Source organism: Drosophila sechellia, chromosome 2R, assembly GCF_004382195.2.
Source record: "Drosophila sechellia strain sech25 chromosome 2R, ASM438219v1, whole genome shotgun sequence".
NCBI lineage: Eukaryota > Metazoa > Arthropoda > Insecta > Diptera > Drosophilidae > Drosophila > Drosophila sechellia.
The window spans coordinates 5,679,654-5,703,144 of NC_045950.1; the positions used below are offsets into that span (position 1 = coordinate 5,679,654).

The 23,491-nt window shown below is 43.7% G+C and overlaps 3 protein-coding genes across 10 annotated transcripts in view; 1 reads left to right on the top strand and 2 right to left on the bottom strand.

The window, feature by feature from the left end:
• LOC6608358 overlaps window positions 1-23,491 on the top strand; it is a 34,064-nt gene that overhangs the window by 1,631 nt on the left and 8,942 nt on the right. For 6 of the 8 annotated variants that reach the window (XM_032714623.1, XM_032714626.1, XM_032714624.1 and 3 more), the window contains exons 2-7: window positions 1,396-2,012; window positions 2,074-2,599; window positions 18,913-19,004; window positions 21,953-22,020; window positions 22,132-22,267; window positions 23,366-23,437. In XM_032714623.1, coding sequence (XP_032570514.1) covers window positions 1,396-2,012; window positions 2,074-2,599; window positions 18,913-19,004; window positions 21,953-22,020; window positions 22,132-22,267; window positions 23,366-23,437 — 1,511 coding nt within the window. Of the gene's footprint in view, window positions 1-1,395; window positions 2,013-2,073; window positions 2,600-10,118; window positions 10,849-18,912; window positions 19,005-21,952; window positions 22,021-22,131; window positions 22,268-23,365; window positions 23,438-23,491 lie in introns of those variants that run through there. The other 2 variants (XM_032714629.1, XM_032714630.1) reach the window with 1 other exon arrangement.
• On the bottom strand, window positions 5,650-6,363 carry LOC6608355. Its single transcript, XM_002033056.2, has 3 exons — window positions 6,169-6,363; window positions 5,937-6,107; window positions 5,650-5,877 (listed from the first exon to the last, which is right to left on the bottom strand). Exons 1-3 carry the CDS (start codon window positions 6,361-6,363, stop codon window positions 5,707-5,709), a joined length of 537 nt encoding a protein of 178 aa, XP_002033092.1. The 3' UTR covers window positions 5,650-5,706.
• LOC6608356 lies at window positions 6,433-7,260 on the bottom strand. The gene is made up of 3 exons (XM_002033057.2): window positions 7,066-7,260; window positions 6,839-7,006; window positions 6,433-6,778 (listed from the first exon to the last, which is right to left on the bottom strand). The coding sequence occupies exons 1-3, from the start codon at window positions 7,258-7,260 to the stop codon at window positions 6,608-6,610; spliced, it is 534 nt and encodes a 177-aa protein (XP_002033093.1). The 3' UTR covers window positions 6,433-6,607.

A 23,491-nucleotide genomic window follows, 5' to 3' on the forward strand; every position in this document is an offset into this window, starting at 1 on the left:
CTTTTGGTTTTCATTATATTGAATATCTTGAATATTTTTTTTTTTGCTTAAATTAACAATTATCGTGCCCACTGTGACTGTTCCGTTGCACATCAAAAGCCGCGACGAACGCAAAAATATGCGAAGCTTCAGCCAAGAGTGTTTTATGTGTTACGCGGCTGCCTGATCCCCGAGTGCCCCGAATCCTGGGATCTCCGTGCTGCTGTGGCTGGTCTGCCATACATTACAATGAAGTATGTGCGACCGAATGGATGGCCAGCCAACAGCCAGTGGCCCCACCTATTCTATTCCGATCCTGGTCCAATTCAGGCGGTTTATTTTGCCTGGCGGCAGGCGACCTTTTCGCACAGACACTCCAAGGAAGGCGAAGGGGGCGCAGACACTTGTCCACTTGGGGTCAGATGGTCGCATGTGGCGCTTTCGCCCGCCTTTCTGCTTTTCCGCTTTTCCCCAAAGCACAGCCGACTGAAGTCGGCGTCAACGGCTAATTATGACCCGCACGTTTTTGCGAAAACAAACACACATGGTTTTGGGGGTGTGGAAAACCCAGGGAAGGGTGCTGGATGCAGGCGGCGGGGTCGAGGCGGGAAAAGCAGTGGAGCCGGACAAGTGTTTAGGCTACATTTCGAAATGTTTCCGGCGCGCACTTTACGTTCCGTGTCGCCTTCAGCCTTGAGAGTCTATATTTGGCAACGCATGCCAGGGCAGAGACCCCCATTTGCCTACACCCGTGAACCTACCCCATTACTTTCTCCTCCTTTCTTGGCTGAAAACTCGCTGTTTGTTTGTTGCACTTTTATTGCGTTTTCTGCTGGGGCTCGTCGGCTAAGTAGTCCTTCGTCCCTGCCATAAACATGTCGTCTTTCGCTTGATTTAGCGTTTGGCTACCGTCCATCCTCCCCAATTGTTGGCCAACCGAATGGAGTGCCCGAGCCACTGACCGCTCTAGGCATACGCCGCGTATACGTAATGCTCGACGTCCCTTTCAGTTCATTTTTACGGACCCTGGGAAAGTGCAACAATGGCAGCCACGCCTCCTGCCTCCGCTGCCACATGCGCTTCTAATGCAAGGTTTTCCAAATTCGATCAAGATGGAGTCATAAATCTTGCGCCGCTCATGAAGTTTCCATTGAATTTGCATACAATGGGGCTGTCCGTTTTTTGGGGCCACTGGAAATTGCTCAATTCGAGAAATCGAGAACAAAATGTTACAGGAGCACTTACACCAAAAATGAAACCAACACGCTGTTTAGATAAATTAAAAATAAATAAATATATGCAGACGTTCTAGGATGTAAATTTTTAATTCTGTTGTTATACCTGAATAAATACCTTTTATATATGTACATTGAATTGATTATTTAAGACTGATTTACTATTGTTATTCCTTTCTAGGCCAAATCAACTCTAAAAATGTCCTGATCCGATCGCAGAGCAGTGGCAAGCTAAGCAGCAATGAAGCAAAATCAGCAAAGCCAGCAGCATCAACCAGTACAACGACGACCCTGCGAGCGGCCAAGCTCAAGATCGGGGCCATGCAACAGCAGAAGCAGCAACACCAGCAGCAGCAGAAGCAGCAACAACAGCAGCAGCATCAGGTCACGAGCGGCGGCAACATCATCCTGCTGCGCGGCACTCGCAACGAGAATGGCCAGATCATCATCCAGAACAAGCAGGACATACTCAGCCTGCTCAGCGAACAACAACAGCAGCAGCAGCAGGAGAAGAGCCACTCTTCCACGGCCATCACGCTCAACCAGCTGCCCACGGCGACAACGGTGGCTAGGAAGACCATTGTGCAGGGCTCGAGTGGAGCAGGCTGCAGCAGCAACAGCTCCACCATTTCCATTGTGGCCAACAGCAACAACAAGGAGGCCAGCAGCAACACGATCCTTCTGCAAACCCCCATCAATGCCAGTCAGTTGGAGAGCGTTCTAAAGGCACAGGAGCGTTCAAAGCAGGCCAACGCCACGCAAACCAAGATGGTGGAGAGACCCTTTATGCTGAAACATGTAAGAGATGTGCAGTGATATTTGTGTTATATTTTACTAACTTGTTCCATCACTTTTACAGGCCACACGCAGCTTGAGTTCCGAGAGCAACTGCGACAGCAAGTCACCCTTTGTGCTGCAAACGCTGAAGCGACTGGAGAAGTCTCAATCCATACTGGTCATACGCAACTCCACGGCGTCGTCCGCTGCAAGCAACACTTCCATGGCCACTTCGCCGCCAAATGGCAACAGTCTTGCCACCTCAAGTATTCTAAGCGTGACACGCACCTCGAAGGCGGCCAAGGGCGTGGCAGGAGCGTTGCACAAGCTCAAGGCGGCAGCAGCCACAACAGCCACGAGCGGGGGAGCCGCTTCAGCCGGAGCAACATCATCTACGGCCACCACCATACTTAGGCTGGGAAAAAGCGCCACCACGGTGGCCATTAATGGAGCAAGCAAACTGGAGGCAACGACGAGCAAAACCACAGCGGCGCCAGTTCCGGTCACAACGACAACATCAAATAAATTGTCCAACGCGGTGACAAGCGAGCAGCAGCAGCAGCAGCAACAATCGACAACAATGCAAACGAATGTGCCACTTGGGAACGGTAAGTCTCGAGGATTTGGTATCACCGAATTTCAAATGCGGCGCATAAATTGCTGCCGGGGTTTTCGGCAGGTGTTGCAGCTGCATTTGCATCGGGACCGAAAAACAAAGCCTGACGCAGTCTCCTGGCTGAAGATTTCCCGGGCTTTTGTGCCCCATCTTTGTTGTCTTTTTCGGGGCTCTCTCTCTGGGCGACTGGCTTCTATTTCTGTTTAGTTACGGAATTTTCGCTGATTTACCAGGAATTCGGCGAACGTGGCCTGCCTCACAATTATTCAATTAAATCGAGGAACGTCTTGACCGCCCCCTCGAGGCTTCAGCTGCACTCAGCTGTGAATCCCATTGATTTTAACACCCGAATCAGCCTGCTGCTCCCTGGTGACCGCTGCTTTCCTCTTGGCCATCACAAAACAAACAGCCAACAAGACGCCCCTTGTTGTGTTTGTAGTGTGTGTGCCGTCTTCATTAGCGCTGTGTGCGCTGAGTAACAAGTTACGAGTTATCAGAAAGTTTCCACCAGCCGCGGCAAGTGGAGCCCGGCTCAATGATTTCTTGAGGAACACAACAAAAAAGAAATGAAAACAAATCAATTCTTTTGGGCGCAAAGTTTTCAAGATTTTCAAAGATGCCAATTCACCAATTCAAAGAAGCAACTTGGGAAGTTCGATATACAATAGCTAAGGAAAAGCCTATTTTGAGGTATTTAAATGATTTATTATAAGAATGTGATTATTTTCATCTCTTATACTCAATACTTTATATAAATATCTCAAATGAAAGCTTATGAACTTGAAAATGTACTCTATAATCCTCTATTACGACGAGCATTTTAGCTATTTCAATTGGTTCAACTACTTTGAGGACCCTGCCCATGCATTTTGGCAGAGCTTAATAAATTTTCTGAAAATTCCTTGGAGATCGAAGGGAGCAGATTAGCCACGTTTGGCGAGCAACGCCCTGGGAAACGGGCAATGGCAAAGTGCTGAGGTCCACAGAAAAGGCGGCATTCGAAATTCGGCACTCGTGGGGGAGCAGTGATGATTATTGCACTCGATACACGAGTGTCGTCTTGGCCGGCGATTCTGCTGACAGGCCAGAACGATGGGCGAAGTGTCTAAGTGATTTTTAAGCCCGATTCGAGTTATGGCCAAAGGCAACATCCCATTCAGTGCGGGTGTTGAGCTGTCGACATATTGCGAGCTCAAGTATTGCTGATGTTTCAATTGCCATTCGGCTGTATGTTGTTAGTATGTGTACTTATATCCGTGTTGAATGCAGACTTTTAGAAGATCTCTATCTGATTTGCAGTTAAACAAATGCAAAAGCAAAGCGGCCAAAAAATACCCACTGAGCAGACGACTTTGCCCGCTTGCATTTTATTGATAAAACTTTGGCCGGCTCTGAATTTAAAATATTTTAATTTAGTTTGGCTTTAGTTTTTCGGCACCAGTTGTTGTTCCTCCTGTTATCCTATCATATTCGTTCATACCATGGCCATTAGCTAAAAGGCGGCCAACCTTCAAAAAAAAGCAAACTGAAATAAAGCCACGAAATTTGCCTTTCGGTGAGCTCTTCTATCACTTTTTTTTTTTGCGCCCGAAAGGCAAGCAAATTAAACAAATTACCCCCCACACACATGTGGATCCGTGAGATACTTTTGCATGCAAGTCAAGTCGAAAAAAGGAGTTCTAAAAAATCAGAAAGAGCGTTACAATTCGTTTGCCACTTTTTGTGCATTTTTCTTCCAAAATCCTTTTGGATGACGAGCCTTGTGTGCTTCATTATCATTATTTGAGTCCGTTTCTCTGTCTCTTTCCTTGAGCACATAATTGCCAAGAGAAATAAAAAAGTTGGCGCTTTGTTTTGCACAAAACTTTTGCATTTCCGTTGTTATGAAACTTGAGCGCGTCCAAAAAAAATGGGAAAAGATATGGCAGTGAGTGCCAGAAATGAGTTTAAAAAAACTGGCCGAAAAAGAAAGAATAGGGCCGACAACAATCTTTTCGTGTGAGTTAAATTGCAAAATATGATGGCCGGCGCCTGGCACCACTTCACACAGGACTAAAAAATGAAATGGGAAGAGGGGGCGGCGAACAGGTGGGCTCCTGAAAGGTGTCGTCCTGTAGGTGGCTAATTAGATAACACTGGGCCTAATTTGACGCTGCCACGCCCACCATCCGCCCTTGCTTTTCACTTGTTTTTCCTTTGCACACAGGACACCTCGTTTGATTATTGTGTCAAAGTCCTGTCTCTTGTTTTCTTTGCTCTTTTACCCAGTTTTAGTCCGTGTTTGCCATGCCCTGATTTGCTTTGACCATTTGTGCCGCATTTCATTTAGAACTCTAATCACACATTATTTTCACAAAATCGTTTTCCTTGTTTTCGGATGCTTATGCAAGCGAGGCTGCAGTTTAGTGGCGAATTGTGCGAAGTGCAACATATCCTAACCACATATTTTAGATAGAGCAGTCACTTTATTACACTTATAGATCGAAAGTATTCATGAAACTAAAAAAAAAATTTGTTAATTTTTTAGAAGTGTGGGCGTGTCAGTTTTGTGCTGTTTGTGGGCGTGACAAGCTTTTGATTCTAACTTGTGCTGCGTTAACGTTTATAAATTCTGCATTCTTAGTTTTAATCGTAACCTTTTAGATTTCATAGTTCCCGAGATTACAGTGTTTATACGGACGGACGGACAGGCAGACGGACGGACAGATGAAGTAACATACTTTTTACCGAAACTAGTGCACACTTTTACTCTACGAATAATTATGTTGCTGTCGTAACGAAGAAGCTAATCAATATATTCTAGAGAAAGGATCTTTAATCATCACTTCTTTAAAAGTAAAAAATATAAAGGCAACATTTGCTGCTTTGGTATATAGCGAATTCCGATTGATAGGCTATGAGCTATTGAATGAATCCGATTTTCAATAGCAAAACAATAAACAATAATCCGATTTTCAGTTACAATAATAATACAAATATTTATATATTTTATAAAGATTTTCAAATATTTTAATTATTACAATAGTTATAAACACAGTTCCGTATCAGCTTGAAGCTAAATAAGTCTGCTGTAAGCTGCATAATCTATAGTTTGGTTCCTCAGTGTTCTCTGTAATTGTTGTACTCGATGGATCCATTTATTGTTAAGCCGACTTTATTCTTGGCAATAAATGTTAACTGCAGAGCGTATTCACCTGTCTCGATGGGAAATCGATTGCGTAGATTATTAATATCCAATTCGAAGTTTTTACATTCCAATAGTTCGTTTTCCTGAAACACATTAAATGTACATATGTACATATATCCAAGGTGTTAACTCATCTAGAAACAATTACCTTGAGGGGACACGAGTAGTTCTTGGCAAGGTATGGACTTAGGTAGGCATATCCAATACTTATTATCACGTTATTGTTACGAGCAAGAAAGTCGCACAGATTTGCGGTAAAATTATAAAGAAAAGGTCGCCAACCATTTGCTCTTTTGAAGAACTCTAAGCGAATCTGCAAAATAAATCATACATATATTTTATACCTATATATATATTAGGAATCCATAACTTACGAATAATTTGCTAATGGGCTGTTTTAGCTTGTATTGCACAGAGATTGAGTTCCTAAACCGACTGATTGCCTTAAGTTTGCAAAGCAAAAGTTCACCAAAATCATGGTCAAGCACAGTACAGTGAAGACTCTTGAACTTAGCATCAACCTCCATTGAGGTCAATAGCAAAAGAGTGAAAATCAGCGAAGCCAACATGACTGGTCAAAAGTTAATAAAAAACTAATCTAGGCTATATTTTACCGACTGGGACACATGCAGAATTAATGGATTTTTAAATACTCAAACTTTTATTGTCGTTGAAAAACAGATATCGTCGTAAATAATTAAAAAACATTTAATTAATATTCATTTACACTCGTTCTTCTTGCTCGGAAAATTACATATATGTGCTGGTGCTGCCTCTTTGGAAACATTATTTGGATTTAGGCACCTATATATATCAGTGCTCTCGATAGTTGTAGTATTCAGCAGATCCATTTAGTGTCAACGTGACTTTCCTCTGGACAATGAAGCTCAACTGGAGCGCGTACTCCCCGGTTTCTATAGGAAATCGCACACGGAACTTTTCGATATCAAACTCGAGGTCGGTGCACTTAATTAAATGATTTTTCTGCAATATAAAGTGAGTGTGTAATTGGTTTTTGGTTTTCTGCTACTAAAAAGCATTTACCTTAAACGGGCAAGTGTAGTTCGTGATTGGGATGTACGGTTTGAGATACTCGTATCCGAGGCTCACAATCACATTGTTTCTTTTAGATAGAAAATCGCACAGATTAAACGATATATTGTACAGAAAAGGACGCCAGCCGTTCGCTCGTTTAAAAAACTCCAAACGCATCTAATGAAAGATACAAAGATATTAACATTGTAGGAATATTGGGCAAAGGTTCCACTAACATGGACATTATTGACGGTTCTCAACTGCCTGAATTGGATACTTATCGAGTTCCTGTACCGATTGATGGCCTTGATTTTGCACAGCAGTATTTCGCCATAGGATCTATCGTAGTTCGTACAGTGGAGACTCTTGAACTTGGCCTCCAACTGCAGGGGAGTGAAGAGCACCAGGACAAAGATCACAACAGCTAACATGCCTTCTAGATGACGAATGGAGAACTGAGCTGGCTTGAAAATCGTGCCGCGATTATATCATATATCATCATGTAGTCGCCCGATTATATCAGATATTCCTCGGATTCACTTAAATGAACCTTATAATCAAACCGTTAAATTGTTCGCTGAGTGAAACATTAAAATGCAACACGAAAGAGGAAACATTCAATGAAGTGAAACCCAATTTTAAATCAACCACAATTCAGCTAAATTAAATTGTTAAAATCTAAAATGTATATTAGTCGAGCCAAAAATTACTATAAATGGCAAGAACGTTGTTAATTATAAACCGAGTTTAATTATATACTGAATATGCAGGTTACTTTGAATTATTTACTTTATGTTGTTGGAAAGGACTCTTAGGATTTAAAATAATAATATTTTATTTCAATTCCATGTTCTCTGCCGAAAAAGACGCAAATTATTAGTGAAACCATAGGAATTTGTGATGCGAGTGTAATCGCTTATTTTAATAATTATCTTTTAACGAGGATTTGGTCTGATTGGGCTATTTTCGGGTAACTAAATTGTTAATGACCTAATAGTTAGAAAATGTTCGACTACAACATTTGAACAAATTAGAGTTCTGTTTTGGTACATTTACACCATGTAGTTGACCTATTTACAGAAGTGTTTCTAACTTTCTAACCAACTTTTAGCTAGAGTAATATTGAAATTCTTCGCTGTAATATTTCTATCAATAACCCAAATATTTGCGTAATATTAATATCGCTCTAAAATATATGTTTATAATCACAAATATTAAATAAACCTCACGGACTGTGGCCTGTGCTGCAGCTGCGTCCGTGTCCATGTGGCATAGTTGCGCTTCAGGTTTGATTAAAAATTCCAGCGCCAACTTGACTGCCCACCGGAAGGTGTGCGAAGGCTTTCCAGGCACGTGCAAATGCCTCACCTACCCCGCCACGGATTCCTTTTTTGTCGTGCCTCCTGGACTTTGTTATTGTTTTGGTTCCGCTGGCTCTTTTGGGGTAGGACCAAGTGGAGCCGACAACGAACCTCTCCGTTTTAGGTGGGCGATGGTCGGCGGCAGTGGTTAATCTATTGCGCAGGTCTCTAACGGTCGGGAACAACCCCTAAATATGGTTGTGCAATAGAAGAAGTGTGTAGGTGCCCAGCCAACTTTGGTGGACCAACCCACACAGCTCTTTGGCATTCCGCCGAAATTAGGCTAATGTCGTTTGTTAATGGCTTATTCACCCGATAGGAATAGGAGTATTTCAAACTTGCATTATTGTAAGGCATTGCTCAACGGATTGTAGATTGTAGATTTCTTTCAACATAAGCTGCTGCTTGTAAGCCAAGTATTTGGCTAAAGACACAGACCTTGCCTCCCACATGCTCAGTAGTTTGGGAGAAGACCTATCCCCCGGTGCCACCCCTACTGAATCCACCATCTCGCCGACCCTCTCGCTCGCTCTTGCTTAGGCTCAAAGCTGCTGGCAGCCGACGAATCCGGGCCCAAATGCAATAACTCGGCCCGAACAGCAGGACTCGTGTCCTGTCGGCCAGCCGAATGTCCTTGCCTTCCGCTGCCAGTTGCCAGTTGCCAGCTTTCAGCCGCCAGCCTTCCGCTTTCTGTTTTTAGTTCTCAGTTTTCAGTTTACAGACCTTGGCCAAGCGTGTCGGACGTGGCTTTCTCTTGGCCCTGCGCGAACATCCAGATACGTTACGTGCCGCTCTACGTACATCGCCATGCTTACGTGAGGATGTCGCATCCATCGGCATTAAGTGTCCACAGACTGGTTGATCTGGCAATAAGGTTTACACAAACATGATTTAATCGGGAGAGTTTGCTCGCTGAATCTTCCAATTTGCCTCAATTTGTTTATGTAATTTGTTTACACTTCACTCAAGCCCCTACGGCTCTGTTTGTTGTTTGCTTTACGTTCTGGTTGTTGTTCCTTTCGATGTTGTGTGGTCAATTTAAATTGGTGTACTTAAGATCTCTGGACCATATAAATGTATATGTATATTACCCATATGTGTTTTATGTGTACTTGATGTTTATTTATGTAGTGATTTATTGGTTGATTGCTGTTGTTAATTGGTGTTTTAGTGCAAACAGACCTATTCGTATGGCATATATTTTAAGGAAAATTAAGATAAGAATTGATTTTGATATACCACCGGCTAAATATGAATCACGAACCACAAAATTCTCGGACCTTGCTTAGGGACACGAGACTAGAGCTTATCTGAGTCTAGTTTTTTAGCTGGCAGCTGTCACTTGATAACCCGGATAAATATACCATATACATTTTTTTGGAATTGGCCAAGCTCACTAGCGACTTAGGCAACTTTTTTTTGGGTTGAACTTTGGTTCAAGGTTCAGCTCGTCAGCAGGCGAAAATAGAAATAACAAGTGTAAAAATTACGTTTAAGTATGGTTACATACAGTACATAAATATTTAACAATTTGCATAGTTGGTTCGGTTGTCCAGGAAATTTGTGAAATTTCAGTGCCGCTTGTTTTGAGATTTGTGTTGACACACGACTCGAGATGCACAGAAGGAGATGTCGAGATAGACGGCCTACCTTATCAGCATCACGGAGTGACATTATCAACCCCGAACTAAGCCTAAAATCTACTGCTTCCACTAATTTATGGCTGAGAAAAATATAATACAACTTACAAATCTAACGACAAAATTGTAGGAAATAATCCGCTGCGGTCGCTCCATTCAGTCAACTCTCGTATCCCCAAGTGATCAGACGCTCCAGGCGGACCAAAAACGATATCCGGACTCAGTACATATACTATATATAGTATATAGTGTTTACAGTGATCAGTTCAGTGAACAGTTAACTTCTAATTGCAACTTCGAGCCATGGCGGGCTACAGATCGCTGCCCTTGGCTCCGGTGGCAGCCACGGCGGCAGTGCAGCCGACGATGGGAGGAGTGCCGCCCACGATGGCCGCCTATGCCCATCACCAGTCGATGACGGCCATGTCGAACAACGGTATTATCTATCAGTCGGCGGTGCACGCCTCCATTCACAGCCTCAATACGGTCCAGAGCCAGCACCGATCCTCAACCACCACCCATCATCACATTCTAGCCACGGCCACAGCAACGGCGACTGCAACAGCGGCGGCAGCAGCTGCAACAGCAACCGCTGCAGCGGCGGCAGCAGCAGCAGTGGTGGCCCTGCCGACGGCATCAGCAACAGCCGCAGCACCGCAGCAGCACGCCGCCTACGGACAGCAGCAGCCGCAGCAGCACCTCCAGTCGCAGCACCAGCAGCAGCCACATCTCGGCCAGCACCACACGCAGCAACATCCGCAGCAACACGCGCAGCAGCAGCAGCAGCAACTGATGGCCCATCAGCAGCACTCTGTGGCGCAGCAGCAACACCACCACCTGCAGCAGCAGCAGCATCTTCAGCAGCAGCAGCACCACCACCACCATCACCACCACCACCACCAGCAGTTGTCGCTGCACCAGAACCACCTGTACTTCAGCGGTGCCAGTTTGGGTCACCACCATCACCACCGCCAGATCTTCAGTCATCTGCAGAGTGCTCTAATGCCTCTGAGTGTCAGTAAGTATGCCGCCTCAGGGCCTCCTAAAAGGGGCGTGGCGGATCCAGTTATATTGCGAGGGATCGAAGAATAAGGTTGGAATATATCTGCAGACTTAGTGGCTATTGAAGTTGGTAAAGCGGAATTTAAAGCGCAAACTTCTTCGCGTTATGCGATTTTGTTCGTTCTTCAAAGGATCATTTTCAAGTTTAAAAGGCATTAAATAACTATAACTATAACTTTGCGGTGCTGAATTAATCTTCTTTACCAACTTGCAAAAACCCAGAATTTGTGTGTTATTGGTGTCGCATGATCTGTCCTTTATAGCGTGTTTTTACTATCGATGTTGTGCTTACTTAACATATTCATACCTAAGTAAATATGTGTGTGTGTTTCTATATAGCATATGAATATGCTAAAATAACGATAGCATTCTTATCTTAAATGTTGTTTTCTCGTATACTTCTATGTAGCTTACCAATTATCTAACTACGATTTAAATAACTCTACCTAATAATATTGCTACATCATTATTAGTATTTTCTAAGCTTTGTGTTTAAAATGTGCAAGTGTGATGTTCTGATTTAGGGCTTTGGACACTATGTCCTTATATTTGAAGGAACTTAATATCTGACCCAACTTGACTTTAAAGAACGTTTTCGCCGCGATTTCGATTTACACTTAAGTTACACCCCTTTTCGAAAACACACACTTGGGGGAACCGAGAACATGGATTTTAGCATTTTCTGAACATTTCATTAAATTTTATGTCATATCTTCCTGGGCAATAATTCGCACGCCATTCCAGAGACGCGTGCACGGGTGGCTCGCGCATATGTTGACAGTCGTTTATTGTTTGCAAAAGGACACCCAGCACACACACACACACTGAAGCGCGCAAGGATGTGCCTGCATGCATGTGTGTACGACGTAACCAGTTACAGTTACAGTTACGGTTACCTATAACAAGGCTCGCACGCCTAAAACCTAAACTACAGACAATTGAAACAAAGGGCCGTCGAAAGGAGGCCCAAAGGAAAGGCTTTCACCTTTCGTTGCTGCCCCACTCCTTGCCCCAAGCTGTAAGTGTGTGTGTGTTTTTATTGTGCGTGTGTGAGTGTGTGTGGGGAACAATGCAAAATATGCCCAACATTCGGCGCCTTTTTTCTTTCATTGCGATGGGCCCTCAGCTTTTGTGCTGGCTTAGTTTTTTGTCACCTCACCTGTCCCTTTTCCTTGTCTTTTGTTGCACATTGTGAAATATGTCAGCAATTGTTGCAACTTTCGTTGTTTTTCCTATGGTTTCTGTTATTGTTGTCGCCGTGTGGCCATTGTCACATTAGATTTTGTTGCTGCCCGGCGGCCGCTTAACTTTATTATTTTAACTTAATGGCGTTTTAAGTGTTTTTTATGAGATGGCAAAACAATGGCATCGTCGACGACACAAGTGTGGGTGTGGCAGCACTCGTTTCGCAAGTAAACATTTCACACACCAACGCACACGCACACAGAGGCATTCCGTTTATATGAGTAGCTTCATTATGCGCTTCATTTTTTGTAGCACACTTTTTGGGGTTGTGAAAAACCAACAAGTGCGCTGCTTTATTCTCGTGTGAGTGGGTGGGGTCATTGTTGTTCCCAGTCAATTGGATTGTTTTTGTGACACCCAGGAGTTCGTTGTCTTCTTAGCGAACTTAAAATCTTTAAAATCACATGCCTCATTTAGCCAAATAACTAATTTAAAACTTGATATCTACTCATGGCTTCGGAAAACATGCTGCAAATGATTTTTATTTAGAAATTAGATATTATGTTTTTCATAAGGTATCTTAACCCACTTAAATTTTTGATATTTGTTCTTTAAACAGTTGAGATTAGAGAATGATTTTCCCAAAAATAAGACATTTCAGCGCTTTAATGATTTGAGAGAACCAAAGTTCATCTAATATATATGCATATGGCCAGGGGAGTGTGAAAAAGTCGTAAAAAGTGGAAGAGCGGAAAGAGCTGGTGGAGCAAAGTCGCAAGTTGACAAAATTTTTAATAAGCCACTTTGCTGTCCGCCTTTTGCATGCCAAAGAAAAAAGGCCACCAAAGAAATCCAGAAGTTGGCAGCTGTCAGGAAGCACACACACATACCCATGCATGTGGGGAGGACACTTGCGCTGGTGTGTGTGTGTGTGTGCCGGCCATCCCGGGGCGCAATAAAAAATTCAAAACTCTCGCTCACATTCGGATTTGGTCAGGAGATCACGTACTCAATAAATATTACTCAAGCTTCGAATGCTCGCACACAGTTGGCTACACTTGTTATCCTTTCGGCCAGGACCTAATGTCCTGCCTTTATAGGTTTCCCTTTAATTTCGCTGCCAGCTGGTGGGCGTTTGGGCCTTTGCTCATTTTTTCCATTTGATGTGCGCCTATTAATTTCGAGTTTGTTCCTTTTCAGCGGCGGCAATTCAATTAGTTGTCCTCCGTACAGGTCCTCTTCTGATCCGTCACGTAATATATTTGCTCATATTACTAAAAGCCACATAAATCGTGCCAAGGGCTTTGGATGAGCGCTTCTATTGCCCATTTAACTCCAAGAGTTTGAAGCAGACTCCAAAGGACTTTAAATTGCAGTCGCTCTATGTGTGTGTGTGTGTGCATGCGAGTCCTGTTTTTAGCCTGATCGATGGGCAAATGTTGACAAAACGCAGCCAGGTGGGGCCACTCCTTTTTGGGGCATGTTTACAAGTGTCCTTCGCCGGGGCCGAAAAGTCGAAAAGTGTTTGCCAACGCCGAAATTCCAAGCAATTAAATCACTTTGATGCTAATTTGGATTAATATGTTGTTGCTGCTTCCGGTCTTGTGCCTATCCAATGGCAATTTGTTGCCTTTTCCAGGTAGCTGCCTCCCCCTTCCCCCCATCCTGTGTGTGCCTTCGATTAGAGGCCAAATAGATTTATTGAACAATGCATCCAACGTTGTTGCATGATGCTCCCCAGCCTGGCCACCTCCAATCCCCGTTCGTCGTGCGTTATTTATTTGGCTTATCGGTCGAAAGGGTTTCGCCTCCGGGCGGCAGGATGCGTTTCCGAAAATTGTGCTACATTCGGTCGTTTGTTTTTGGTTAGACAAACAGTTTTTGCCACTTTCCCCACCGCCCCCACTCCCACCACTCGCTGTCTCTATTTGGCTTACAAACCATATTAATTTTGTTAGATAAATATTAGTTTTTAGCTCGTCCAGCAGTGGAGGATGGTGGACTGTGTGCCGATTTTATGTATTTTTAATGAACCATTGCCATCATTGCCATCACCAGAGGCAATGTGTTTTTGGGGCCCGTTTGGGCGGTGCCAATTTCATGGCACTTTAAATGTTAAATTTACAATTTATGTAAAAACAAAACACCAAAAATAGCCACATAGAAATAACATTTTTTTGTTATCCACCGGCCAGAGAAACGTATGTGTACCATGATAAATGCCCGGCATTAAAATAAATTACACCTTTCGTTTGGCTCTGCACCTCTCGTCCCCTTAAAATGTATCTAGAAAAAATATGTTTAATATACTCACAGAAAGCGGAAAATTGGGGAAACTTATACAAACGTTGCATGCAAGCCGAAAGAGTAGGAAAAAAAATGGGGAATGAATCCGGAAAAAATATGTGATATGAAGAGCCCCCATATTAATATAATTTGCAGTCGGCTTAACTGAGTGTTTTCCCTTTATCCGTTGCCCTCCTGTCAGCAAATCCAAGCCTTTTGGTTTACCTTTCCCGAAGTGCATTAAATTTATTCCTTCGCGTTTAAGTCAACAAGGGTAAAACTACTCCTTGTAAATAAACTGGCTTAAAGCAGGAGGCAGCTACGAAGTTATAGTTCAAACTGAAAATAATACTAAATAAGATCTATAAGTAGATCTATATCCTGTTTGAATTCACAGCTTATAGAGCAGGCAACAATGGTATACTATCTATACAAAGAGCACTAAATCCTTCGACTTTTGGGGACAGGGAAAAGTAATGAAATCCGCACGTAATTGCATTGCCCGTAGACACAAAAGACGATGACGATTTGAGTAAGGACCCTTCGCTCCACTACTTTTTCATTGCTCGTAGAAACCCTCTGTAACTTGTAAATAATTTATAACATTTTTGCAAACTTTTGTTTGGCTTTGGCTTTGTTTTTCACATTTTCTGTTTAGATTTCATTCATTAATAGGACTTTTATGACTTTCAGACCCTCCCGTCGTGGCCCCCATTTGTTGCATTTTTATGTTAATCGCTGTTGTGTTCAGTTCTGTTTTGTTTCCTATGGCCTCTGCAAATATTCCTCATTTGAGGTGAAATTGCATTTTGCTGCTGCTTTTGGGCTAATTATTGTTGGCCCCGTCGCGCCTGACATGCATATTTGCTGTTATGTGTCTTTTAATTGCTGTTCTTGGGCGAAATATGCAAAACTGGATGAGAAATGTTTCCTTGTAATGCCACAACGGCTACGAGGAAAATGCAAAGCGAGTGACTTAGTCGCTGCCGTTTGCCGAAATGTGATTTTTATCAACCGCAACGTGTGGAGCAGCAAAGTGTGTTTGTTTTGGTTTGCTATCCGCCATAAATCATCCGTCATCTGTCATTTGTGCGGACTTCGCTGGGTGAGATACTTCATAAGTTTTGTATCTTCTAAGCGGTGACGTTTGTCTTGGCATACTCAACTAAGCTATGATGCTCAGAATAATCATGCATTTAAAACGAAATATCATATATATATATATATAGGTAGTAAAGTTAAAGCGTAAAGATGCTTTTTTTTAATGGAGATGGTGGGGCTATGAAAAGCGAATGCTTTTGAGATTGCACACGAACGCCACCTAGCGGCGACAACTCATGGTGCATTTCAGTATGACTTGAACAACTTTTTGCTAGTTGATGAGTTATTAATAAACAACATCAGGTCTAATTTGCACATTTAACATTGCATTTGAGCGTTACGGATTTTGTAAACTAACTATGTGTGGTGAGGAGTAATCATGTTGATAGGGGAATCACAGAATGCTAGTGATTCTGATTAAGAATTTGTATCTTTACTGGATTAGATCGCATCATCCAGTTCGATAGTATTCAAATAACATTATATACCTCTTACTCCACGAGTAAAACGTGTATTATTATACTACAATGTATCATATTAATACCCTAACTATGAGTAATAAACATCTTTTGGCTACTCGTGCTGGATTTACTGATCCGCCGCTGCCTGGTTAACACATAAACAAATATTTGTGCTGATTATCGTGAAAAACTTTTACTTTGCCTCACTTCTTGGCCATTTGCTTCAACCATGACGTCTGTTCTGGCCTTCTCTTTCACACACTCTATCTTCGACTATCTCTCTTCGTTATTGGTCTTTGTTTTCGCCGGGGACGTCATCATGCGTTATCTACAAAATCCCTCCACAGCGGTATTTATTTCCCCACTTCTGGGGCGATAAAGAATTGCGTAGACAAGACCGCTTCCATGTTCGCCAGTTGGTGTGTAGCTATTTCCGAGACACTTTAATGGGTTTTAATTGTGGCTAGAGTGTGTGACTGAACAAAAGTAATTTCACACTCGCTGACTTTTCGGCGACGTCGGCAGCCACGAAAGTGCAAAACAATTTTTCTTTTGTATGTTTTATGGGGCCCAAAACAAGCAGCAACTGCAACTGCAACTGACCCGACCCAAACCGACCCGTACCGACCACCACCACAGACATGCCATCCTACCTGGTATTTTTTGGTGAGATATTTATTAGCCACAATTTGGCAGGCAGCTCAAATTGGCAGCTCTCGCGATTCACTCACTCAGTCCACCTGGACAGGGGGCTTCATAAAACGCAAATTTATTATTTATATCAACTCTTTTGTGCTATTTGCCATGTCAATTCCAGGGACATGGCCCATGGCCCATGGACATCCGCCCATTTAACCATTCACCTTCCCCAGAGCTCGCCACCGCCGCCTGCTGCTTAAATTCCTCGGCCAAATTATGAGAAAATCTTGTGTACCAAAGCGCATTTGTCACAATTAAGCGGCGGTTAAAACTGCGAGGGGGTTACCCTGTAGTCCCCGTTAAAGTCGTAATAATGCAAAACCGCCGAAAAGATGGAAAAATGAAAATGGGGGAAACTTCTGCCACGTTGACGTTGCCATCGACATTGGCGACATGGGACCGAGGACAGAGGACCTCTCACCTGCGGTTCACCTTCTTTTTTGGCAGCTCCGGCTGCTGGGCCTTCGGTTCCTTGTTTCTTTTGCTTTTTGTGGCAGTCTATTATGATGGCGGGCAACGTCAGTTTTTGAAGCGCTTCGCCATGAAATATGCAGAGAGCAGTTAAAAAACTTTTTATTTGTATTAATCAAACAGAGTTATTCCTTCCGCCCCTCCCCCCAACAGCCCGCACTTTTGACAACAATGGCAGCAACTGCATTATAAATAGGTGCAAGGAGCATCTGGTGAGGGGGCAAGGTGCCGTGATTGTTTCGACATTTTTGACAATTATCGCTCGCGCATTTTTCAATGACTTCTGCTCGCCGGGCTGGGCTGAGCGCCCAAGGCAGCGATGACAAATTAGTTTGGCCATAAAACTGGAGAGTGCGATCAAAGCAAACAGTTTGTCGCCAGTCCAGCCCACTGACTGCCCCCCTCCTGGGTTACCGTCTGCTTTTCCGAGAGCGTGTGTCCTCTGCCAAAACGTGCGCCATATAAAAATCGCATAAACAACTTCAACTGCCACTACAACAACGCCCTGAAAAAGTAACTACATCAACGTCATCATTGAGACCAAAGTGTGACGAGGGGAGCCAGGGCAAATCCTTGGTTCGTCAGGGATGCGTGCGTGATTTTAAAGGATTTCCTGCAAAGTGCTTCGAAGTTTATGCAATACTAGTTGATTGGGCTGTTAGTCGATATGAAAGGAGAGCCACTGCAGATTTTGAGTTATGCTGGTGCCTTCGTCACTATGTAAACTGCCGTTCACAGTAGTGTTTTACTTAAGATTCGTTACTTAAGCTAGACTTTGGAAATGTTTTTACAAGATGATTCAGCTTATAATGGTGTTATGCACTTAAGTAAATCTCTTAAAATGAAAATACATTGCAAATTGATAGATAACTCAAGAATTATGATCATAAGTAACCTATTCGAGTGAAACTAGACTTGATTTCGTAACTTCGATCACAATATGACCGTCACATCCCTGGTCGTGTGTGCTCACCTCTTCAGGGGACACAACAACCCCACGCACCCCAAAGTGCCGCCCCCTCTCAGCTCCCCCTCCGCCGTCGCCCAACGTCTGGCATTTGCAATTTGGCAACACATTTCGGTTACGCGGCCTTTGCCGGCGAAATGGCAAACTGGCAAGTGAAGTCGCTCCGCTCCGAGCACTTTATATAAATTGTGGACAAATACTTTTTATGGCTCTTCGAGTGCAACCTATTGGCTCTTTGATATACGACAAGTGATGGGAGAGGGGACGGGTATGGGGATGGGGCAGAGGAGCGGGATGTCGCGTAGATGTCCGCTTTTATTACACATTTTGCTAAATTACAGTTTGGCCGCAAAGTTTATTTACCCTCGCGAGTTGCGTGGCATTTTAATAAACCGAAAGTTGGTTCGATTTATAGTACGTTGCAAGCTCCATTAAGTGTGGGTAATTATTCAATGACTCAAAGCCGAAACTGAAAACTTTGCCACGCATTCTGCGCGGCTAATGCTGAAGATTGGATTTGATAAATGGAGAAGTGCAGAAACTCGTTTATTAATGTTGACATTATAGGATTTCTTTCCCCTTTTCTTTTTTATTTCCTTTCTGGTACGTGTGTGTGTGTGCATCAACTATAAATCATCGCTCTAAACTGATTTACATTTTTGTCGCATTTATGAATGTCCGACAGTTGCACCTGTTGGGTGTCGGGTGGGAAAAGTGGACTGGGCTGGGCTCTGGTGTCTTTCCGGAGTGGGCCGAAAACTGCTGCCAGAGATATGCGAAATTGATTTCCCGACTTGCGCTTTCGGTGCACTTAACATCTATATTTCTTACTCTCTGCCCCCTTTTCCAGATGGCGAACCCATCAAGCTGCCCGACAATTTGGAGAGCCTGCCAAGAGCCGACAGTTTTCCATCACAGCGTCATCGTTGGAATACAAATGAGGTCAGTTTTAGTTGTAAGTTGGTATTTCTGTTTGCTTTTTCCGCCGCTGTTTGTGTTTGTGTTTCTATTTGCATTTGATTGCACATAAAATTGTCGAAACGGGGAAGTCAAGTGAAAGCCAAAAGGAAGTCGACAACTTGCACGCCGGTGGCCGTGGGTCCTGGCCAGTTGACAGGCGGATGAGCCTGCCAGTCCTCCGCCAGGACACTTTGACAGCCTTCGACGACGGCTCCTCCGCCTTGTGCCCGTTTCCTTGATCCTCACACACTTGCGAACTCCTATATGCAGATTAACGAGATGGCGGCCTGGTGGTCTGGTGGTCAGTCCATTAGGAAGGAGCTCGCGACGTTTTTATTGCGCCACAAACTATAATGCAAACACCAGTAAAACTAGAACTTTTGATCTGTGCTCGGGGAGCCGCTTTTAAAAACCTGGCCACGCGTCGCCCAAAAGTTCGCCGCTCCTCCCATTTTTTCTTTTTTTTTTTTTTTGTATCCCGCGGATTCAGTTCGGTTTGCAATAAAAGTTTTCGCTCGCGGGAAATGAGAACACAAAAACAGGGAAAATTCTTCGCAATGAGCTTGGCTTGTTGTTTTACTTGTGAATTAAGCGCAACCGCAAATATTCATTTGGACAGTTGTAAAGTTGGGCTTCGTGGGGTTTTTTAGCTGGAATGGGGGTTTCACGGCAAGCGGATTTTTACACTTACAAAAGCTACAAATTTGGCCAAATTAAAAGTGACTTTTACTCGTGCAATCATTTGTTTTAATCATATGAATTAATCATAACTCTAACTGAAATAACTGAGAAAATTAACACAATTTAAACTTGTTTAAACATTTAAATTAAAAGAGTATTCCTTAAGTAAACAAGTAAGACAGAACGCATTACAATTCAACCCGCTTCCAGTGCTTAATGCATTTAATTCCCGCTCCGTAAGGGCATCTCATAGTTGATTAAAATACAGTTTACCTACCGAGAGGCAAAAGAACTCGGGGACCAGCGTCACGACCCGTGGACTGAACTACCTACAGGACTTGCCGCGCTTCCTCCTCCTGCATCGGGATGCAAAAATTACAAAATGTGGCCGTGTACGGGGCATAAATAAAATTACGCACGCTTATTTTAGTCTGCTTACAGCGAAAAAGGGCGGCAGATGGGGCAGTGGAGTCAGTGGGGGTCAGTGGAAAAGCTCCTGGATGACCCCACTCGAACCAGCGACTGTCGCTTTAACCACATGGTTTTAATTTGGCATTTAAGCAGTAGCCGGGGGGCCAGAACCCTCGACCCGGCTCATAAAGCAACTTCAAAATAATAGCAAACAACAGGAGCAGAAACAGCCGACCGTGTGTGGTTGCAAAAAGGCGCAGCTTAAAAATCAAAAAGTTAAATTGATAATGAGTCGCAATTTTATGTCCGCTTTTTGCGCCCCATTCGTTTTCTGGGTGACCCGAGGTGGTCCTTCTGCGTTTGGTCACCAAAAAGGACCACTTGACTGCAAATGATTAAGTGGCATGCCTTAAATTAGTTACTCCCAGTTCTAGGACTACGAATAGTCGAAATCTTTAGGATTTTATTTTGAATATGTCATAGATTAAAATAAGCGACTTAGAGCACTCTATTCATTTCAGTAGTTTTTCGGTACAGTTTATGGGATCCATCCTGGTTCTTAAACCTTTCCATTTTTCGTATGATGGATGCATCGTTTGCTCATTTCGACGGAGAAAGTGTTGAAGCAACATTTGACTAGGACCACGCCCATTGGCAAAAATGGCGGGCTATGCGCTGAGGTGGGCATAAATTCTTAATGCCTCGCCCTTCGCAGTATGTATGTGCCTGGAATTCATCATAAGGATGAAGGAAGGAATGAAGTAAGGAAGGAGTTTGGAGTAGGTCGCTCGAGCCATGCATAAGTAAGCAACAGCCATCCATCCATATATCCATCTATCTCCACATATGTCCTTCCATATCCTCCATATGCTCTTCAGCGGCGAAAGAGCCCAGTCAGGGGCAATTTTGGCCAAAATGCAAACGTTTGCCACTTGACAAACACGCGCCTGTGATTTGCTCAGCCTCCTCCTTCGATCCCGATATACAATTTTTATGACACTCGCAAATGCTGCGATATCTTGCTCGAATCGAGAGGCACATGGCGAATCTTTTGGCTGCACACAGCTGAGAATGTTGTGGATGCTGGGAATGGATGGATGGCCACTTTGCATTATTCATGCAACGTCAAGGAAGCAAACAAATTGATAACTTTATCGGCAAAACATGCAATGAAATGTCTAAATTCGTTGAATTCCCTCTGAACTTTCGCTGACTGTTGTGTGATTTGCATTCGAATCGTTTTTTTTTTTTTTTTTTGACTGTCTAAATCTTGAGCTAGTGCGTTTTTAAGATTTTATATTTCCCGGGTGACAGGGCATTTCAAGTATGCACACAAATTGCACTCGGGATGCGTCTATGCTGGCTCTTGGCCTCCTGGCCACCGAGCTGGTTAAGTGTCAACTGCCGGCGACACCTGTAAATTGTGGTTAACACACGACCACCATCACCTCCACCACCATCTCTTTTTTCGGTGGCAGTGTCCGCTTTGCGGTCAAATGAAATTTCTAAAATGTTTTCCTTTGTTTTATGGCGCAGAAATCCCTCCGCTCCAGCTTTTGTCGGAGGAAATGCCGCGAGTTCCGTGACTGGGCAGCGGATCCGTTTGCCCATTAAGTCCGGAAATTGTTAGCACGTTAGTTAAGGTCAGTTAGCCAAGTTAGCGGGTGAATTGGGGGCCCCGGAGAAGTGGTTGGAGTTGGGGAAATAACTTTGCCAGTGTCGCAGCGAAAATAGAAATGCTGCGAAGGCCGCTCGCGGTATCTCTGAATTCCTACGCTAAGATGTTTTTCATATGCAAATATAGAAATATATTGTACAGACTTGTTTATATATTCCAGGAAATCGCCGCGATTCTTATCAGCTTTGATAAGCATGGCGAGTGGCAGTCCAAAGAGGTTCGAACCAGGTGAGCAATGAAACTTAAACAGATGTTCTAACATATTTTTAGCTATATTAACTGTGTTTTCGATTACTTTCTATTACTTATGTTCATAATTTTGATTATCTCGCATTGTAGGCCCAAAAGCGGATCGCTCTTGCTCTACTCAAGGAAGAAGGTGCGCTACAGACGCGATGGATACTGCTGGAAGAAACGCAAGGATGGCAAGACAACGCGCGAGGATCACATGAAACTGAAAGTACAAGGCACTGAGGTGAGTCGAAGGAACATGGTCTAGAGTCCTTTCGTAGCTGCACAATTAGGCAATTAGCCGGAATCGTTTTCCAGCTATTGCCGTCATTTGTCAAGGGTTGAAAAAAAGTGGCTTCAATCCCGCGGACTTCCTTGGAGTTGCCTGGTTATTTTTTCTGCTTGACCGTGTGGTGGGGTTCCTTTGGGTGAGTTATGATTTCCCGCCGGAAGTTGACAGAAACTTACGGTGTCCTCCCCCTTGTCCCTTGGAGCAGTTCGTCCGCGGCAAGTGTTTGCTTAAGGATGTGTGTGCATCGCCGCCGTTGCCTGCTAATGAAATAAGTCCTGCCAAGGGTTAAGCTTATTTATAATGTCTGTCTGTCGGGGTATCCATCCCCCCTGCACCCTTCCCCCCGCGCACAACCAAGCCATTACAGAAACATAAAAACATTTGGCAATTTCACGCCAATTTTTTGCACAGCTCCTCGGGCGTTTGTTTTTATTTTAATTTTTATTTTAATACATTCGCAAGTAAACGTGGCCCGCGAAGATTTATGCAGTTGGCAATGACGGCGGGGTGCCGTCTTCTTACATGATAACTGGGCCCAAACGAGGCAGATAGTACAAAGGAAATGCCATGGCGAAGCACAAGAAGTCAGCGGCATATCGCGGCCAACGAGAGCCAACAAATTTATCAGCGGGTAGAAGAAGTTCCAAAAAAAAATAAACTATGATAGAAAAAGGGGGAATAAAACTCGGAGGAACAAGAAAAATGCGCAACGAAATGTTTTATAAGTCAGGGAAACTCAAACCCTTTTCCTCGGCTCTTCCGTTTCGATTCGTTGGCTTTCGTTGGTTTGAGTTTGAGTCCTGATTTTTGGCACTTACCAAGTCCAAGTGGCGCCCCCTAGCGTGGGCGGTTGGTAATTTAATTTGAGCTCCACTTGCTCGTCGTTTTTATGTTTTCCAATTAAATGGATTTCTTCTCCGCGGGGCAAAACGAGCTGCGTGTTGAGCCGAGTAGGAACTCCCCAAGTTTTAGTCCTTTTTTATGCTCTTGTTTGTGTTGCCGGATTGATAAATTGAATTTCCTTCGATTTCTGCCCCCTCTTTTCCACAGTGCATCTATGGTTGTTATGTACACTCGGCCATATTGCCCACATTTCATCGCAGATGTTACTGGCTGTTGCAGGTAGGCCTTGCTATCCCACTTCTCCCCTAACATACTAAAATCCTGGGCGCACAT

What these genes read in the sequence shown, in the direction of transcription:
- LOC6608356 (XM_002033057.2), bottom strand. Translation starts at nt 7,260, where the DNA reads ATGTTAGCTGTTGTGATCTTTGTCCTGGTGCTCTTCACTCCCCTGCAG. An exon ending in GAACCGTCAATAATGTCCAT is followed by an intron (nt 7,007 to 7,065) that starts GTTAGTGGAACC and finishes ATCTTTCATTAG; the next exon opens with ATGCGTTTGGAGTTTTTTAA. An exon ending in ACTACACTTGCCCGTTTAAG is followed by an intron (nt 6,779 to 6,838) that starts GTAAATGCTTTT and finishes TTTATATTGCAG; the next exon opens with AAAAATCATTTAATTAAGTG.
- LOC6608355 (XM_002033056.2), bottom strand. Translation starts at nt 6,363, where the DNA reads ATGTTGGCTTCGCTGATTTTCACTCTTTTGCTATTGACCTCAATGGAG. An exon ending in AGCCCATTAGCAAATTATTC is followed by an intron (nt 6,108 to 6,168) that starts GTAAGTTATGGA and finishes TTTATTTTGCAG; the next exon opens with ATTCGCTTAGAGTTCTTCAA. An exon ending in CGTGTCCCCTCAAGGTAATT is followed by an intron (nt 5,878 to 5,936) that starts GTTTCTAGATGA and finishes AATGTGTTTCAG; the next exon opens with GAAAACGAACTATTGGAATG.